The sequence below is a fragment of the Lucilia sericata genome, unplaced genomic scaffold, assembly GCF_015586225.1.
Source record: "Lucilia sericata isolate MDLA Ls3-8-SP2 unplaced genomic scaffold, ASM1558622v1 Contig000000F_arrow, whole genome shotgun sequence".
Classification (NCBI taxonomy): Eukaryota; Metazoa; Arthropoda; class Insecta; order Diptera; family Calliphoridae; genus Lucilia; species Lucilia sericata.
The window spans coordinates 82381-103272 of NW_023994042.1; the positions used below are offsets into that span (position 1 = coordinate 82381).

Consider the following 20892-nt stretch of genomic DNA (forward strand, 5'->3'; position numbering starts at 1 on the left):
GAACAATTTTAATTGCGCAAGTTTTTGAGTTTGTGGAAGAGATATGAATAATACTTCTGTCTCCTTCTCTTCCAAACAAAATCTAAAATTTGCGCAAATAAAACTGCCGAGTCTGAAAGAGGTCAAGACCATTATATAAGAGATTTATGATATAAAAAGAGAATTCCGTCGAATATGTGAAGTTATTGGGAGGTACTTGACATCCAGGGTAGCTTAATATTCAAATGATTCGAAGATATTTAAAAGATATTCGCGACCTAGTTCTTGCGTCTTGCACATATTGATATTTCACCAGTATATCCACCCATTGAACAGATCTTTTTATGAACGAAATCTCACGATTGTACTCATATTTTTAGTTTTTATTCATTTATATAGATCACAAGGATGATCTATCTATTGTTCCTCATGTAATTCTCTTTCTATTAAGGAGAATGGGAGAACAATAGTGAATATTGCCGGGAATATAATAAGAGTTTTCCAAAAACGGACCCTTGATCGAAGTAATAATAAAGAACTAAGCATAATATTCTGGTGGATTTGTCAAGTGCTGTCAAGTAAATGCGATATTTAGAATATTGTCATTTTAATAATCCCCATGAAAAAGAACAATGTAAATCGATCGAAAGTAGTCGTATCGATATTCTGAATATAACACATGAAACCATTTTTATCCTGATATTGAAATATTATATATTTGAAGAGGATAAAATAATGATTATGGATTAAATAACACAGTAAGACAAAATAAACCTAAATTGTAATACTATTTTTCTGAAAGGTGGATCCGAGTAGAACAAGAATAATTAATAAATAGTACGGTCCCTATATAAAATACCTTCAAAAAACATCTCGAAACTTTGGGCAACGGTGCAAAACTTAAATAAAAATAGGTTTGCTGATGAAATTCACACATATCTCTCCAGGTTACTTAAACGTTATATATGTCATTATAAAGGCCTCAGCTTCCGCTTTAAAATCCGCGGAGAAACTTAAAATAGGTTCATATTTAACTAAGTTACTGACCTATAAGTGCCTAAAGGTATGAAAACCCGTTTTTTTACCCGTAACTCAAGATTTTGGAGGCGTTTGACAAATTTCAAAAACATATTCTTGTTCTACTCGGATCCATCTTTCAGAAAAATAGTACCATCTCCCAGGTATTTATTTTTGTCGCATAGTGTAATGTATCGATTTTTGTCGGTTTCAATAGGCACCGGGTTTTATGAGAAATTATAATAAAAAAAATTTAGTGATGTGAGACTTGTTACGATTCTTATTACCTCAGGTCAGGATTGGGTGATAATTGATTACATAAAGTAATTCATTACATGGTAAATTACAATTACTTGTAATGTGTAATTGAGCCATATGCAATTACAATTATTTGTATTTGTAATGTAAATTATTTATAATTGTAATTGACATGTTGACAATTACAAGTTTACCAATTGCAATTACTTGTAGTTAGAATTTAGATATTGTTATTTACAAATTACATGTAATTGTAATTCTTTAATTACAATTACCAAATTGGCAAAACTTCTATTACAATTACAAATAATTGTAATTGGAAAAAAATATAATTGCAGCTTTAATGCTTTACCTATTACAATTACTTCAAATGTAATTATAATTGAAAATGCCTCGGGAAGTGTTTCGAAATATGGCGAATTTTATTGTTAAAACATTTACCTGTTACTCTTTTATGTTTTCATACCTTTAAATGATGAGAGTTGTTGAGAAGCCAGTGTACTAGTAAAATGTTTAATTTTCGCTTTTTATTCTTGCATTATTATTTGCTGTCAACAATTGCAACTGCTGGTGGTGTTATTGTTGTTTGTTGCTTGCTCATAATGATAATAATAATGATGGTGATGATTATAATGATGACGTTGTTAATGATGACAATGATGATATTTATGATGATTTTTGTTTTTGCCTTTAACAGTTGCAACGTAAAATGTTAATGCACCCATTTGAACGGAATTAAAATAAAACAACAGAAATTACAACAAAAAAATATTAAAAAAAACAATAATAATAACAATAACATGTTTCAGTTTAATATTGTTGTTGCTATTGTTGCCTTTAAATAAATTTTATTTAATGTGTGTAAAAAAAAAACATTATTTTTCTTTAAATTATTATACGGTTTTGTTGTTGTTGTCGGCTGTTTAATTATTTCGTACGTTGTGTTAAATTTTTTACATTTTACGAAATTTATTTCCACTTGTTGTATTTTAAATTACAACAAAATAAAATTCAATACCGGCAATAATATCAGCGGCAGCAACAACAACAATCCATTCACTAACAACAACTTTTTTATTGTTGTTGCTGCTGTTGGTTTTTCTTCGTTTTTAAAATGTTTTAAATTAATTTGTGCGGATTTACGCCAAAATGATTTTAACAAATAAAAACCAAAAATTAAATATATAGAAAATGTTTATTTGTTGCGTTAAAGAAACAAAAATTACAATAACAAAAAATGAATAAATAAAATACATTGTTTAAAACAATTTAATAGAAATCAATTGAATAGTAAAGAAAAAACACTTGCACACGCTGCCAAGACCACGAAAACTTTTTTCCACCACAGCCCAGCGATTTGAACCATAGAAACCCCCAAAATTCACAAATGAAAGAGAATAATACACAATTTTGAAATTGAATATTTCGATTGTCTATTGATTGTGTAAAAAATGTACTTCCATGCAATAAAATGAAGAAAAAAATTATAAATTTCAAAAGCAAAAATAAACCATGTTGAAAAGAAATATTTATTACGAGGATGACCCCAAAAAAGTTTGGAAATGTTGAAATCGGAAAAAATTAATACTGATTTTAGTGGCGCTGTATCTTTTTCATCTAATTTCTATAGTTACAAGAGCTTTGAAGAGCGGTATTCAGTTCTTGGATATGGATCATCCTCTATGACCAGGAACCATTTCAATGTATCGGTAGCGTTTGACGGACCTTTAGAGTTCGAAGTTCGTAGTGAGTTTGATGTTCAGTGCGTTCGGTCGTATAGTAGTTATCATCAAAAGCGTAATAGCATTATAGTTTTACCACCAAGAGAATCTCGTCAGACCTTGTTCTTACTTCAAAGTAATAAAATATTCACCTTGAGTAAGTAATTTCAAAACCAATACAATTTCTATCTTTTTATACCCTTCACCTTCGCGAGAAGGGTATATATAAGTTTGTCATTCCGTTTGTAATTTCTATAATATAATTTTCCGACCCCATAAAGTATATACATATATTCTGGATCCTTATAGGTAGCGGAGTTGATTAAGCTATGTCTGTTTGTCTGTCTGTGTGTTTGTTGAAATCAGTTTTTAGAGGACCCTAGATATCGGCGAGATCCGAATCTTCAATAATTCTGTTAGACATGCTTTCGAGAAGATCGCTATTTAAATAAATACCGGAGATATGAGCAAAAAATCCAAGACAACCTCTGAAAATTTCATAAAAAGATAGTTTTTTTCATGCTTTGATATATAAGCAACAACAACACTTCTTATTCATTGAGTATTTCGTTTCATACGTTTGGATGGCTGTGTGTTTCGTTGTCTTGTGTATATTGTTTTTGTTTCTTGGTGCATTCAGTTTCGTATGTTTGGATGTCTGTTGGTTTCATTGCGTTGTGTAATTTGTTTTTGCTTTTTTTTGAGTATTTCGTTTCGTATTTTTCATTGCCTTGTGTATATTGTTTTTGTTTCTTGGTGTATTCAGTTTCGTATGTTTGGATGTCTGTTGGTTTCATTGCATTGTGTATGTATTTTGTTTTTGTGTATTTCGTTTCGTATGTTTGGATGCTGTTGGTTTTACTGCCTTGTGTATTTTGTTTTTGTGTGGTTATTTCGTTTAGCGTTGTTGTTGTTCATTTTGTTTTGCTGTTGCTATAATAATGATATAGTCACTATGTTGAAGGGAATATAAGATTCGGCACAGCCGAATATAGCACTCTTACTTGTTTTCATTAGACAACGACCCACACTTGTTCAATTTCAAATGGTAAAACTTATTAAATATCAAATTAATCGCCATGAGTCATATTTATGGATTGAATAATTATTTTAATATTTATAACTAAAAATGTAAAAATTACAATAATTCATTTAGCTAAACTATGCTAATTTTTTATTTTTGAATTAATTATTTCGTTAGAAATTATTAAAAAAAATGGAGACAATGTTATCTGTTTACACGTGGTCTATAAAATACTATGTTTAATATATTTATATCTATATTTAATTTACATGACTATATTTTGATTTTTACAAACAATAATTTAAACTTTATTTAAATGTAAATGTTTATAACAAATTTAGATTTACATTGTTGATATATTGGACTTCAAATTCAAAAGTGATAAAATTCAAACTTCACTACTACCAATAAGCCGAAACACTTTCACCCTAAAATCGTTGAACATCCTAGAACAATCAACATCTTCTATGCTTAGAGGGGATCATTTTGAATTTAAAACCTTGCCATACTTCACTGATAGCGATACATATACTGAGGTTATCCTTTTAAAAACGTGTCCAGACATTTGATCCAATGTACTCTCGATGAATCTCAGTAGAGTCAAGACTTGGTGCCTTAATATCTCTATAAGTGAGTATGAATTCCGTATTTGGTGCCAATACCAAAAATTAAGGGATTAATAGGGTTATACACAGAGGGAAAACCGATAGTAATGTACAATCCGCTGTCAAAAACGAGCTTACCACGTTTGTTAAATAACACCATGGTAACATTTTGACAACCACCATTGTAATTTTGACAACGCATCATCACCAATCAACAATGCATTGTTGCCATTTCGATTATGCTCTGTGTCACTTCGGCAATGCATCGTTGTGATTTCAACAACGCAATAAATAAGTAAATAAAAATAGTTAATTTTCGTGGTTAGCCGCCACCAAAGTTGTCAAAGTATGACAACTATCCGTACATACTTTGATAACGGAGGTTAGGTTAGGTTGATGGGAGGATGTATACTACATCAAATCCGAAGAAATACACCTAGGCCGCTATCGGGCCTGTTGTGCTCTCCTTATCATAAAAAAAGAAAAGTTCACTGAATGAATTATTTTTCAGTGTTCAAAAACTCAGTTTCCTGAACGTAATTCCTAAGAATCTTCCTATCAGTGTTAGTCAGGAATATTATTTCCGGAATAACCTCACTTCCAAGATACTTGGATTTAACTTCGACAAATGCCTGGCATTGGCAAAGAACGTGCTCCAGAGTTTCACAGTCCTCTCCACATGCTCTACATTCGTCTGAATCCGCACGTCCAATTTTGCATATGTGCTCGTAATCCTGTGTGTCCACATAGAATACGTACCATCATACTAACTTCAGACTTGCTCATTTTGAGGAGATTTTTCGTCTTGCTCTCATCATCCCGAATGGTGGGTACCAGCCCATATGATGTAAACCTTACATCTGGGAGAGTATTCAGTTAAAGCTTTATTATTACAGTTGAGGACAACCTTTGATCATGAAGCTTTTGGGAACATAGTCCTACGGGTAGAGCCTGTAATAACGAGACAAAAAGCACAAAATATTGTGGCCATTTTGTAATCATTTGTATTGATTTCATGGTGAACCAAAGTGAAATACTTATTTTGTATTAAACGTGTATGACATTCGAACATTTTTCTTTTCGAATCGAATTATAGAGTAACTCTGGTTATAACACCATCCAACTGAATCTTGGTTTGCGGGACTTACGGAATTTATAGAAGCTACACTTTGATATGAATTTTAGAAGATCTATATCAAACGACTGACTATCGCGATATTAATGTACATTACGGACAACAGTTTTCTTTTCAAACATAATCACAGAGTAGCCTTCCTGTTTCCATTCATTATAAAACCATCCAACAAAATTTTGATGTGGTAATTGCGGGATTTAAACTGGCTGTCCTCACTACGCGTCTTCGCGTTAAATCATTGTGTATTTTTCATACATTCTTCGCATTCAACGCTTGTCAAAATCAGCTGACATATTCGTGCGCTGCAGCGCGCTGTTTGTGACGCTTATTAAAGTAGAAAGTGGGTATACTTTAAACATTCTACACGTCAAAGCATCCTAAGCTTATGTACTTGTAACTTGCAGCATACAAATACATTGATTCTACTTTTTTGACAGAAGCGTAGAACGCGTGAACGTGAACGGAATTTATAGAACCTACAGCGAACTTTGATTTGTTTTCGCAAGCTTTAGACTTAAATCCCTTAAAGAACCTGTTCGGCTCATTAACGTTTAGAATTATAATTTATTAAAAAACTTAATTATTAATTTTTCAATTATTCATAATTGCGTTATTTTTCCTATTCGGATGCTGTTTCAGAAAGTCATAGACGATTATTATGTATGTCGATGTCTTCTTCAACGGATGCCCCATCGTTCTCTGCTTATTTCCCAATCAAACTATAGTTTGATTATGTCGCCTTAGCGAATTCGTTTGTTTTTGTGTAGTACACGTTTTAGGGTCGAACATGCGTAGCTTTATACTATTGAATCGGTAGTAAATGTTGTTTTACCTTTCTCAATGGAGTTTCCAGAATTCCTTGTCAAGGACCACGTTCTAAACGTATGAATGCATCTTCTAAGCATCTTGCTGAGTGACTGACTTCAGCCTCGATCCAGACCAAACTTTTTCTAGAGATACAATTGCAACTCTTCTTCATTTCATTTTTGACAATGCCCTCAAGCAGTGTGTGTTTTCTGGAAAGAATATTTTAGCTATCGTGAAGTCTATATTTTTAACAAATATCAAATGTTTTCAATATTTAAACTTTCCCAGAACTATTAAGTAATATAAGAGAGCAACATTGTATTTTGTGGTCTAGAGAAATGTGCACAAGTTGCTTTATTTACATTCTATCAAAAGATCAATTTATTTTTACTTATTTTTCAAGTGTAAAAACTGTCACTATAAATATTTGCAAATGCTGTTACAGTGTTAATTCATTTGGTAAATTAATGTCAATTAATTAAATAAAATTTTCCTTCATTTTGAATTCCCTGGAATTATAACCAACAATCCCACTTTTCTTCAAGGATACAATTTAACAATGCGATACAGAAAATGTTGGTATTTTCTTTTTGCGCATTTTTGTTAGTAATTGAATACGTTACCTAGTTGATTCCTTGTTTATTTCACACTTAAAGATATTGCTTTCAAATATACATAAATTATATATATACATATATATATACTTATATATGTATGTTTGTAACTTGAATTTCTATAAAACAATAAAAAATTCAATTAGATTACAATTTATGTATTAAGAAATATATATGTGTGTGTGTGTGTTTCAACCTCCATGGTATAGGTTTCCATATAATTGACACATGTCTCAAGATTCCAAAACAACCCACTTTGTGCGTCAAACGATATAGCAACATCCATCCATCCATCCATATGTTGGCAACATATTCTATAGGTAAACTGTCTGCTAGAAGTGAGTAAAATATTAAAGAGAAGAAACAACAAAAATAGCTAAAAAAAATGTGGAAAAAGTTTTTCACCACGGGACACACATGTATGCATAAAAAGCATTCATGTATGATGCATCATAATCATCATCATCATCTCTCATCGACTGGTATTTGTTGATGGAAAATACTTGTTACTTTCATAACCACATAAAACTACAAGCCAGAGAATAGAAAGGAAAAAGATGAACAAGAACAAGAATGAAAATTGGAATTGGAATGATGGGGCGCATAACATTTAACATGTGTCTATACCCTTGAAATAATGCCAAATGCACAATTTTTATTTACTTCATCCACATGACCAATAATAAACATATAAACATACATAACTACTTTTGCATACACATACACATGTCATCATTGTGATTTTGACGATGTTGATGATGAAAAGGTTGCTGCTGCTGGTGATATACATACTTCAATCTGAGCACGTTGTTAATGTGACACCATTGCCATTTAGTGGTGTTTCAAACACATTTGCAAGAAAGCCTTAAAGGTCTTTTATGTAAGAGCTTTAAAGCTTTAACGGAATTATTTTCAATATTTAATTTAAAATTTATTACAAGGAATTTATGATTATTTAAATATCACATGTAGTAAGCAGATTACTTGAAACTTTTATTTAGATATAATCGGTTGCCTAAGTTCATGCGTTTGAAACGACACAAAAGAACACTTAAAAACTCATATAATGTCCGCAGTGATAAATCCTCTCGGCAGCCATGTTTAACTTTTTCCTCTTTCAACTTTCAATACTAGATTCACCTGCTCTTCATATCTATATGAAATATGTTTCAGCTTAATCGGGTTTTAGGCTGGCACACTGAACCTAAGGGTTTACTCCATATATCGAATTTGTATGACATTCGAACATACCGATTTTTTTTGTGTTGTGAATTTTTTCATGGAATTTTGTAAACAATGAACAGCTGTTGCGTACAAAATCAACTATTGTGAATGAATTGTTACCAGGCGAAAGAAAATTTCAAGGGAACAAAATTCACTTCTATTGGCGATAGGGGTGAATATATCAAACGACTGACTGGGTTGCGATTGCACTATACACTGATGGTTCAAAACAAAAACGGTAGGTGAGCTTAACCTATTCTCAAACTTTAAATGGGTAAGAACCTCACCTTTCTTGTTATGAAGGTTGTGGTTATGATATAATGTGCCCAGTGGGCCACTTTTGGTAATCAGAACTGGCGCTGTGGGATGAACCAAACGTAATGTTTCGGATCTCCTAGAAGATATATCATTGAACTGGTGGAAGTTTACTACTTGATCAATGCAGTAATGTTTACGTTTATGTGACCAATACTTATCCTATCGAGATTGATTTACACAGAAAAATTGGAATGAAAGGTTGACACTCTTACGCACTGTTAAAATGTTGGTCGGTTCTTCCGTATCAAAGTCCATTCAAAATATTCTTTACTCGTGGGACAAACATATGGAATTTATAAATAATATACAAAAACAACAAAAAAGGATGAGATTGGATTCCCATCCGAAAAGGAGGAAGGTATTAGAAAACAAAATCACTACGCAACCTGCAGCTATCACGACTACATCTGCCAGAAGACCATTTAATGAAGTGGTAAAGGATCAACTCTGGCTACTGTGAAAGACAGTAGTAATAGAATGGGATGCCATTGAGTCTAAATTAACCGAGCTTGTCATGGAACAATTGCTTTTTGCGTTTTGACTTCTTTGAAAATTTTGCTCTTAAAATCTGTAGGGCATCTTAAACCATAATGATTAGATTCTGGTTGAAAACCCCCTTTTTCCAATTAAACAATGTTTATTTATCATTCAGTTGCAACTTTTTAACAGGGAATTAATGGGGATTTACAAAATCGAACTCTTAATGCCTGTTCTGGTATCAATGCATTGCAAAAGACTATATATTATTGCATTTATATTATTAAGATTTTTTTTCATTGAAAAAATTGTTTATTAATATTTTCTTTGTTTTTTTTTCTTTGTAGGTAATTGCAATGCAAAATCCATTGATAATTTCTGGAATGAAGTGGTAAGAGTGAATTTTTTTAATTAAAAAATATTTATAAAAGGAGAGCTAATGAAATATATATACAACAATTCAAATATTCCTATCTCGTTAACTATACGTTTTTGTAGACCTGAAGTAGAGGGGACTATAAAACTAATGTCGATTGTTTTGCACATCCGTTGTCTACCACGTTTGCTAACTTTTAGACAACGGATGTGCATAAAGTTTAGATTGCGACAACGAATTGTTGCAATGTTGACAAAGTTGCGTGTATATACTTGACAATGAATGTTATTGAAAAATTTGGTGTTAATTTGGTACCAGACGTGTATTATTTTTCCCCCTTTAATTGATTCCTGTTTGTTATTTAGTTTTATTAATTAAAATTGTATTTGATTTTTTTGGTTATATATTTTAATCTTTCAACCGTTCGTGGTAGATTTGTTTAAAAAAACGTTTAAAATAAATCAAAGCTCAACATATTGTTATTAAATTTGAATTTAAAATATTAGTAACATGTATAATTTATTATATGTTTGTTGGTTAGTCTTTCATCAATCCAACTAAATAAAATAAATATATAACATTGTAATCTGATGGGGAAAACTAAAAGTATTCGTTAGTACAACTATTATTATTTTCATATTCAATTATATATATTTTTTTTGTAACTAATGCAATTGAATTAAATGTTTGAAAAAATTTAGTTTGCATAGAACTAAAACAGAAGAAATATACAGTAAAAACACAGTTTTCATGTATTGTTTTGTACATAATTTCAGTTAAAAAATCTGGCAATATTTTATCTTTAGAAAAGTCATTTTGAAATTTCTCTAACTTTTATGAGAACAGACAATTTCTTCCCGTTTTTCATAACCAAACTATCGATATTTTACTGTACCACCGGGCAATGTTTTTATTTAAAATACAGTTTTGTATTTACAAATACGAAAAAAGTATTCAGTGAATAAATGGATGACTGACTGACTAGTGTTTTATGTCTGATAATGGGTAAATATTTTTTATTTTACTAAATGGGGATGAGAACAATCAGCCAAATGTCACAATATTTCGCCTCTATTAGAGTTTAAAAAACTCTAAACAAATTGTGGTTTTTTAAATAATTCTTATATTTAGCATTTTTATATAAAATAAATATTTTATAAACTAAACTTTAGAAGATGAAAAATCATTATTGTTACTTTTGTTGTGTCATTTATAGTTAAAAAAAAAACTATTTTCAACTTAATTTACATGTTTGTGGCACGTTAGAAAATCTAAACAATTTTATTTGCTAGATGTTACAAATATAACAAATTATTTTACACTTTATTTCCAACAATAAAAATATATGTTTAGAATATTTAAGTTTATAATAGTATTTAAATTAGTCTAACAACATTTTCACATGCTGAACACATTTTTTTTAAATTTTAGTTGAATTTTATTGTATTATGGACTGTAATGGTATGTAGTTCCTTTCTATAGAATACTAGATATATCTGTTTGCCTCGCTACTCTCTTAACAATATAAAATCGCCCTATATGTCCATATCGAGAGTATAAAGGCTTTATCTGTTATTATTTTCCAATAGATCATGATTTTTCCCTAAGTATTCAATATTTTAAGACTTTGTGTGGGAGGTTCAACGCCCACTTCGGATTTTCCTCAAAAATTCATATGTATTTTTTATCCTCTCATTTTTCCCCCAAATGTTCAAAGTTGTCCATGCAAAATAGCTGTTATACTTAGTTTATCTTAAATTTTAATAGTTAATTCATATGAAATGTGAGACGACCACTATTGCTAGTTTTTATAATTTAAAGTTTTTTGTACGATATTTGGGTACTCTTGGTGTTAAAATTTCGAATACAAATATGGGTATTTTGGTTTTGGATTTATATGTAAATTGCTACACCCACTATCTAGTATTCCAGACTAGACTACAGACTAGACTATAAACTAGACTATAGACTAGACTATAGACTAAACTATAGAATAGACTATAGGGTAGACTATCGACAAGACTATCGACTAGACTATAGACTAGACTATAAACTAGACTATAGACTAGACTATTGACTAGACTATAGACTAGACTAGACTATAGACTAGACTATAGACTAGACTAGACTATAGACTAGACTATAGACTAGACTATAGACTATACTATAGACTAGACTATAGACTAGACTATAGTCTAGTCTATAATCTAGTCTATAGTCTAGTCTATATTCTAGTCTATAGTCTAGTCTATAGTCTAGTCTATAGTCTAGTCTATAGTCTAGTCTATAGTCTAGTCTATAGTCTAGTCTATAGTCTAGTCTATAGTCTAGTCTATAGTCTAGACTAGACTATAGTCTAGACTATAGACTAGACTGTAGACTAGACTGTAGACTCGCCATAAACTATAGATGGTAAACTACACTATAGACTAGATTATAGACTATACTATGGATTAGATTATAGACTATAAAATACGCTAGATTAAAGACCAGACTATAGACTAGACACTTGAACAGTCTATAGACTAAGCTATAGACTAGGCCATAAACTGGACAATAGTTTAGCCTATAGATTATAGATTAGACTAAACTATAAACTAGACTATAAACTGTAGTATAGACTATACTATAGATTTGACTATAGATTAGACTATAGACTAGACTATAGACTAGAATATAAACTAGAATATACACTAGACTAAACACTTGACCTCAGACTAGACTAAACACTAGACTATAGCCAAGACTATAGACTAAACTATAGATTATACTTTAGACTAGACTATAGACTAGACTGAAATAGAATGGGCTATAGACTTGGCTGATATATTTATAATCGACTATATATACTAGAATATAGACTACTTAGCAAAAGTTTGTAAGTTAGAAAAAACTGCAAAAATATCTTATCATTTAGCATAGTGTAAAGCAGTACTGAATTTTCCATGCCTGATACGTACCATAACTTCTAAAAGTATTTCATTCTTATTCGATTGATGACATTGAACATATTTCTCGACAAATCTAAAAGTTGTAGTTAACATTACGAAAACAAATATGTTCAAGAATTTGACCATAAAATTTATCCTTCATTCATCTATTACAGTTCAAGTAACTTTTGGTTAAAAGAAATTTGCAGTTCTACTTTCCAATACAATGGTAAAAATACTACTTTCAGCCAAATTTAATTTACTATATTATATTCATTCATACATATATGTATTTACAAGTAATTATAATTGTCTTCACGGTCAAATAAGTTGGCTGCCGCTGCCAATGATCAATACAACATAAAATGTAATTTGCGGCAAATTAAAGTATTTGTTTATCGACTATGTGTATACATATGTTAAAGATTGAATTGATTAGTTGTAAATAGATACATTTATTTATCTATCTATTTATGTTCAAGTAAAATTATATAAAAGATATAAGGCAAAGACATAAAGATAAAAAACAGAAATTGAAAATGCGTCAATTGTTGGCATGACAATCAATATGTGTATGTTCTGGTTATACACGCAATGACAAAAAATAGGCATTTATTGTTCATAATACGAGAATATATACATTAAATGTTTTATTGATTATGAATTCTGGTATTCAATTCTAAATTTTCTTTTAAAGTAATCTAATCAATCTTTAAAATATCTGTCCAATTCTTAGTCACATTTTTGCCGTTGATTGTATTAAATACAAAATGTATACGAAAGTCACATGTAATAATATTCAGCTTAGTTCATTCATTCAATCATTAATTCATTTGTATAACCACCCGCACTACTGACTTACATACATATAGGTATTTTTGTTTTTGCAATATTTATTTCAAAACAAATAGAATGTGCAAAAAGGGGTTTCAAAAAATACTTTCCTACATACACTTGATGAAATTTAATTAAAGGCATAGAACTTTTCTCAATTTTTCCAAACCATTTCAGATTGTATTTGAGAAAATTATATTCAGATTTCCGTAATTTTGTTTTAAAATTGTATCATTTCAGATCCACTTTCAAAGTTGATTTATTTATTATTTCAATCATTTTTAATAGAGTTAATAGGACTTTATAATTAAAATCTGTCCCTGATTTCTCCTAGACTTCATAATTTTTTGTAAATATTGGACTATATATTATCTTCATTCAGGAATTGCCCAATTTGAAAATAATCAAGTTTGAAGATACATCCCTTTACCGAATATAGATCGGTTCAGTATCTTTAATATATCATAATAGATTAAGAAATTTGTTAGGTTTTTTTCGAAATATTGGGGCTAGTCAATTATGGACCCAACATGAGAAAGTGAATAATTTCTTGGATGATATTTATTAATTTTTGTAGAATTTACTGGGTTTTAAATGATATATTGATTATCTGCAAGAGACATTAAATGGAGGGTAGTATCCATTATTTTATGATCTTTATGGTATTGGATCTAGCAGAATAGATATGGCCCACATTCAATACCAAAAAACCTTACAATAGAAAATATTTGTGGAATATTTTAACTTTATATTTCAACAGACTGGCGGACATAGCTAGATTGTCTTAGAAACTTATGAGGACTCGTAATATACTTTTGTGGGTCTATGACCAATATTTCGATATGTTACAAACGAATGATAAATAGAAAGATACATTTTTATTTTCAACGAAAACTTGTCTTTGTCTAGACTCTAGAGAGATTGCTACTTTTGTAACCCTACGTAATCAATGAAGTAAACATTTGGTACTATTAATTTATTTGCAAATATGTATTGATTAATTTCTGTAATCTTTGTGGAATTAATTTGTACGTTTTGGGACAGAAACCCAGAATTACAGGAATGTGTGTCACAGACATACACACATATTTATAAGTATTTATTTGTATTTCATAGAAACAAAATATTCATTTACATCATGTCAACGGTTTCCAATTTCAAATTGACAAATTAGTTACGTCAAAGCTAGAGAATTTGTATATGTATATTAAAGTGAAAGCTTAGTACAAATATATTTAAAAAGAAATAATTTTTAATATTTTTACATAATAAATTTCCATAGTGATATATACCTTCAACTTAATTTAGAAAAAAATATCCCTCAAAAGCTTAATAGTAGCTTAAACTTACTCAACAACATACTTTTCAATAACTACTTCATACAATTAGCATTACTTTTAAGTAGTCTAGTAATGTACTTATTTTGGATTCAATATTATAACAAAACAACTACTTGACTAGATATTTATTGGCAAACAAGGTAATGACTTATTTAACTCCCTATATGTAAGAGAGAATGGTATATATTTAATTCCATTAATATCGCCGTGTTAACGTAAGATGTTCAAATACCAATGTATAAGTAGTGGGAAGCTGTTATATTCGTTTTTAAGTCTTTTATTTTCAATGTAAGTTTTTGCTGGGTATATACATTAATAAGAAAACAACATATTTTTAAGACCTATTATTGGATACATTCTTTTTAAGTAGAAGAGATATTAAGAAGTCATTTGTCATATACCAGCAATATGTGAAATAAATGAATAAAATAATTAATTTATAACAATTTAATTTAATAATTTATAACATTATCATATTAAAATGGAGACACCACATAGAGGACAGGATCAACAAGGCACATCGGTGCTGGGCGATATGTAGGAGAACCATAGGCATGAAATGGGGTCTTAGTCCTACTATGACAAATTGGCTTTATAAGAGTGTAATTAGACCAATTCTAGCTTATGCTTCAATAATCTGGTGGACTGCTTTGGACAAAAAGTGTAATATCAAACTACTACAGGGAGTTCAGCGTACATGCTGCTTGGGTATAAGTGGTGCCATGTGTACTACTTCAACCAAGGCTCTGGAAACGTTGCTAGATATTCCACCCATTGAAACATATATAAGATATGAGGGGGCGCTTACGGCCGAACGGCTCTTTGCTTTAGGCGAACTGGCCAAAAACGGTTATAGGACACGTCATCAATGTATATTGGACACATTGGAAGGTTATACACATTCATCGGACGTGCCAGATCGCATACCAGACACAGAATATGTCGGAAACTTTGAAACGCTAATCCCAGATAGAATGTCTTTGTCAAGCGGAACATTAGAGCAAATACCAGTAGGAATCCGTTGCTACACGGATGGCTCTAAATTAGGGGACAAAGTGGGCCTGGGGTTCTATATTGAAGACCTAGAAACAGAAATATACCATCGTTTACCTAATCATAACACAAGCTTCCAGGCAGAAGTACGAGCAATAACGGAATGTGTAAATTGGATTAGAATAAATATGGCGCCCACAGGGCTTGATATATTTACCGATAGCCAGAAGGCAATTAGGGCGATATCAGGTGATAGAATTAAATCTAAAACCGTATTGGATTGTAAGAAAGCTTTAACTGAATACTCTCCCAGAGGTAAGGTTTACATCATATGGGTACCAGGCCACTCGGGAGTGGTCGGCAACGAAAGGGCGAATGTAATAGCTTTAAAGGGAAGGGAGCTCGATGTAGTTAACCTGACAAACGCGAAACCATTCGACGCAACAAAAGCTGAATTAAAAATATAGATGAGAGAATCCCATAAGGCCTCTTGGAATAATGAAACGGTGGGTAGAACCACAAAGATTCTCTGGGGTGACCCTGATGAAAGCAAGACGAGAAATCTCTTCAAAATGAGCAAGTCTGAGGTTGGTATGATGGTACGTATTCTGAGTGGACCACAGGATTACGTGCACATCTATAAAAATTGGGCGTGCGGATTCAGACGAATGTAGAGCATGTGGATTAGACAGTGAAACTCTGGAGCACTTTCTTTGCCATTGTCAGGCGTTCGTCGAAGTTAGATCCAAGTATCTTGGAAGTGATGTTATTCCGGAAATAACATTCTTAACCAACACCGATTGGAAGATTCTTAGGAATTACGTCCAGGAAACTGAGTTTCTGAACATGGAAAAATAATACATGTGGCCTAGGTGTATTTCTTCGAATTTGATGTAGTATACATCCTCCTATCAACCTAACCTATAACATATCTAAAGAATGTTTAAATGTTTTAAAACAATTTACTATTTCTTAAATAACTTTTAAATAAACCAATAAAATGGCGAACACTGATTTAGATAATAGAGGTTAATAGTCATCTCTTCTAAACATGTGTTTTAGTTTTGAGGTTTACAAGTAAAAATGCTGTCACACCGAAATTAATGAAAATATCTCAAAAAGACCCGAATTTTAAGTTATGACTTTCTTTTAATAAATGAAAAATGTGTTTTTTAAAATAAATCCATGAAATTCTTGCAAATTCTTAATTCCTTTAATACTCTGATTCAAAACACTTGACATGAATTTTTATCACACACTAATTAAATAATTAATTGCGCACATTTTCATAAATGATATTTCTCATACATATTTACTAAATAATATAATTAATTTTAGTTCGAACAATTGAACTTCGTACGAATGTTGCACTTAGCATATACGAAAATAAGAACAAAAGACAACGATATGAATGAATACTATATTCATAAAATGAGATGCTAAACAGTTCAATGTATTCTTGTGATCGGTTAAGAGAAAGGAATAATAAAGAAGAAAAAAAAACAGCAACTTGCCTCTCTACTAGACGTAGAAAACCCAAATAACTTGGCGCACCACAAAAGCAGCAGCAATAGCAAAAATATGTGTGAACCAGACTGACAAATAAAACTGATAACAAAGAACTTTTGCAACACAAGCAATGACAACAACAACAACACTTGCATAAAGAATGTATGAATATTAGTACAAGAGCTGTCTTCCATCTCTGACATTTCATACTCATAGTGCTGCATGGCGGTCCATGTAAAATAGACCAGAGCTAAATACTACAAAAAAAAAACTTATCTCTATCGCCAGCCAGTCAACAAACTGGCCTAGCAAGTCAGCCAAACATCTTTTGTCAGCTAGACCATTTCATAAACACATACTATTACAGTGTTGGGCTCTTGCTATTAGAACTTTGTATTTTTTTTTGTTTATATTTTTATTTTCTAAGTAAAATATGACTAAATTAATTTAAAATTCTTGGTATGTTGTTGATAAATTTATAAAATTAAAAATTATTTTGTGAAAATATGAGTCGAATCTTTTATAAAAAGATCGTCCGATGCCATCAAAACATGTGTCATTAATTTAAAGTTGATTTCAAAAGGTATAACATATAAATTTAGGTCTTTATAGATCGATCCTTAAGGTATTTATTGCCACGTTTTAAATATCTATCAGATTTTCATCAGAATGATTTTCGGAAAGGCCTTTTATGGGTACCTGGAGCAATAATGGGAATGAATTAAGAACAAATCATTTTTATGAAATTGAATTTTAACACCATAGTTTTTAACTGTTTATTGCCAATAATTTTTCTGTATTTTCCTGGACATAATTCTATAGAATTTTCTAATCGGTAATCCTACGGTAATTAATATCTGGAATAGTATTACTCTCAAGATATTTCGATATAATTTCGTTGAAAATCTGACAATGACAGAGAAAGTTTCCAGTGAGCGAACATTTTGACACATTTTGCCTCCCGGGCTCCTCCAGATTGGGCACCATCTTGTTGGTGGTACAATGAAGATTTAAGTCGGTCGAGATCTTTACACATGTCCTGTGTACTTTAATTTATAAGAGTCCAATACTTTTCCATAGACCGAAGTTCTGCACAGTTTTGTGGATTAAACTCTCATGGTACAAAATTGTCATTATTGTTTGAATACCACTTAGAAGCCTTTTTTCCCTAGTGGCATGATGCCAAATCGGTCCAGAAATATGATATATGTTTTCCCAGACACTCCGTAATAGATATTCCTGTGGTTATCGAGCCTGATGTCATATTTTTTATCAGGTATTATTGTCGAACATTACCACGTCCATAGGTCGCATACAAATCTTGATCCGGAAATTGTAAAAAGCTTTCCAGTACAAAATGTAGTCATACATCTCGCAACTAGTGCATTTTTTGCATCCTCTTGCGCCCTTCTTTACCACATTGATCTGGAACTTTCTGAACTTTGTACGACTTATATGCAGCATTAGCTTTAGATCTGCGCACAATAGAACCAAATCGGTCCAGAAATATGATATATGTTTTCCCAGACACTCCGTAATAGATATTCCTGTGGTTATCGAGCCTGATGTCATATTTTTTATCAGGTATTATTGTCGAACATTACCACTTCCATAGGTCGCATACAAATCTTGATCCGGAAGTTGTGAAAAGTTTCCCAGTACAAAATGTCGTCATACATCACGCAACTAGTGCATTTTTTGCGTCCTCTTTCGTCCTTCTTTACCACATTGATCTAGAACTTTCTGAACTTTGTACGACTTATATGCAGCATTAGCTTTAGATCTGCGCACAAAAGAATCAGAGCAGCATACTTTACGAGCTGGTTTTCTATTTTACCTAGACTGATCCTGATGACTTAGGATTTAAAGCTAATGTTATCAAAAAGATTATAATTTGTTGGACCAGTCCTTATATCATATATTGATCCAAGTTTTAAATAAAAAATGTATCCATGTAGCCTTTTGAAAATGAATTAAAACCGAACTATAGAAATCGGTAAATCTCATCGCAATTCTTATTGATCTAGAGTTTACCAATAATAAAAATGAACAAAGAGGTTTTAAATTTTAAAATACAAAATTTTTCATTGTATTTTATTTAAAATCTATACCAATAGTTATAGCAAATACTGTTCCATTCCTGCACATACAATATTTTGACCGGTAGAAGAAAAAGAAAAGTGCGTAGTCGCATATATTTTTGCCTCGATTCTCTTTGTTGTTGTTTTCATTGTTTTCTTTTCTAAATTGTGGAAATATTTATACATTTAACAACATCATCATCATCAGCATTTTGCAATACGAAAGTTTAAAAGATAAACTCGTGTAAAGCAAGAAAAACAAACGTTTTCCTATAAATGAAAATTTCTTTCCTGTTTCTTGTGACTTCGGTTGCACGGGCGGCAAATTGTTAATTTATTAATTTACACACTCACTCTCAACAAAAGTCACAAAAAACAAAAAAAAAAAAAATACATTTACGACAATTCTGCACCTTTACTATGACAACGAATTCTGGCATTTTGTTCAGTTCCTTGTAAAACATATAAAAAACCGGCGCCGACTTCATTTCTTTTATTTATATATTTTGAATAAAATATTTTTCTTATTAAGCGGGCAGTTTATTCGAAAAGTTTCCTCCTAGAACACGCTTAGTTTCGAAATAAATTGTTAATTTTAATATTTTTTTTTACCAACATTCATCTAAATATTTGTGAAATTGTTGTAATAATTTTGGAATTTAGTTTAAAAATGTTATTTCAAAATATATTTAGAAATGTTTATAAGATGGGTAAAAATTATGATAAAGGTGAACAAATGATGAAAAAAATTAATAAATTTAATTTTAAATATTATTAAGCTATAAACAATAACTTAATTAAAACTTTTGTTTTTTATTACTTTCCACTAGAGTGCGATTGTGGTTGCTTGGATTCATACAATTCATCATCAGCTGCATCATCATCCGCAATAGTTGTTGCTGGCAGTAGTGGTACTGGTCATTATAACAATAACAATAACAACAACAACGGCAGCGTTAGCAGTAAAAATAACAACGAGTCTTCGGCAATTGGTGTCGGTGTAAACGGCGGTGGCAACGAAATTAGCGTTGGTGTTATAAGCAGCAGCACAAACGTGGCGTCCTCCGTGGCCATTGTACCCAGTAACGGCTTAAAAACGGCCCATACTAAAGTTGCCACCTCTGGGGGGCACGCTAACACGCAGCCCCCCAGCAAACGTTCCAGCAGTGGTGCCGATGGTGATTATCAACTGGTCCAACACGAGGTTCTCTATTCTTTGTCTGCCGAGTATGAGGTAAGTTTTTCTAAACACTTAAAACTAAATAGTATATAATTTGGATATTTTTGTTTTATTTTCAGGTTTTGGAATTTTTGGGTCGTGGCACATTTGGCCAAGTTGTCAAATGTTGGAAACGCGGCACCTCCGAAATTGTTGCTATAAAAATTCTTAAAAATCACCCGTCATATGCGCGCCAGGGACAAATTGAAGTGTCGATTTTATCGCGTTTAAGTCAAGAAAATGCCGATGAATTTAATTTTGTTCGGGCTTTTGAGTGTTTTCAACACAAAAACCATACATGTTTGGTTTTCGAAATGCTCGAACAAAATTTATATGACTTTTTGAAACAAAACAAATTTTCACCATTACCTCTGAAATATATAAGACCGATATTAGAACAGGTAAGTGTTTTGCATAAAAAAGAACATGTT

The 20892-nt window shown here is 31.3% G+C and overlaps 1 protein-coding gene across 7 annotated transcripts in view; it reads left to right on the plus strand.

Annotated features, from left to right (window-relative positions):
• The window catches only part of LOC119604155 (homeodomain-interacting protein kinase 2), a 97854-nt gene that overhangs the window by 68178 nt on the left and 8784 nt on the right, over positions 1-20892 (plus strand). For 6 of the 7 annotated variants that reach the window (XM_037956807.1, XM_037956727.1, XM_037956654.1 and 3 more), the window contains exons 3-4: positions 20073-20476; positions 20542-20862. In XM_037956807.1, coding sequence (XP_037812735.1) covers positions 20073-20476; positions 20542-20862 — 725 coding nt within the window. Of the gene's footprint in view, positions 1-19749; positions 19971-20072; positions 20477-20541; positions 20863-20892 lie in introns of those variants that run through there. The other variant, XM_037957020.1, reaches the window with a different exon arrangement.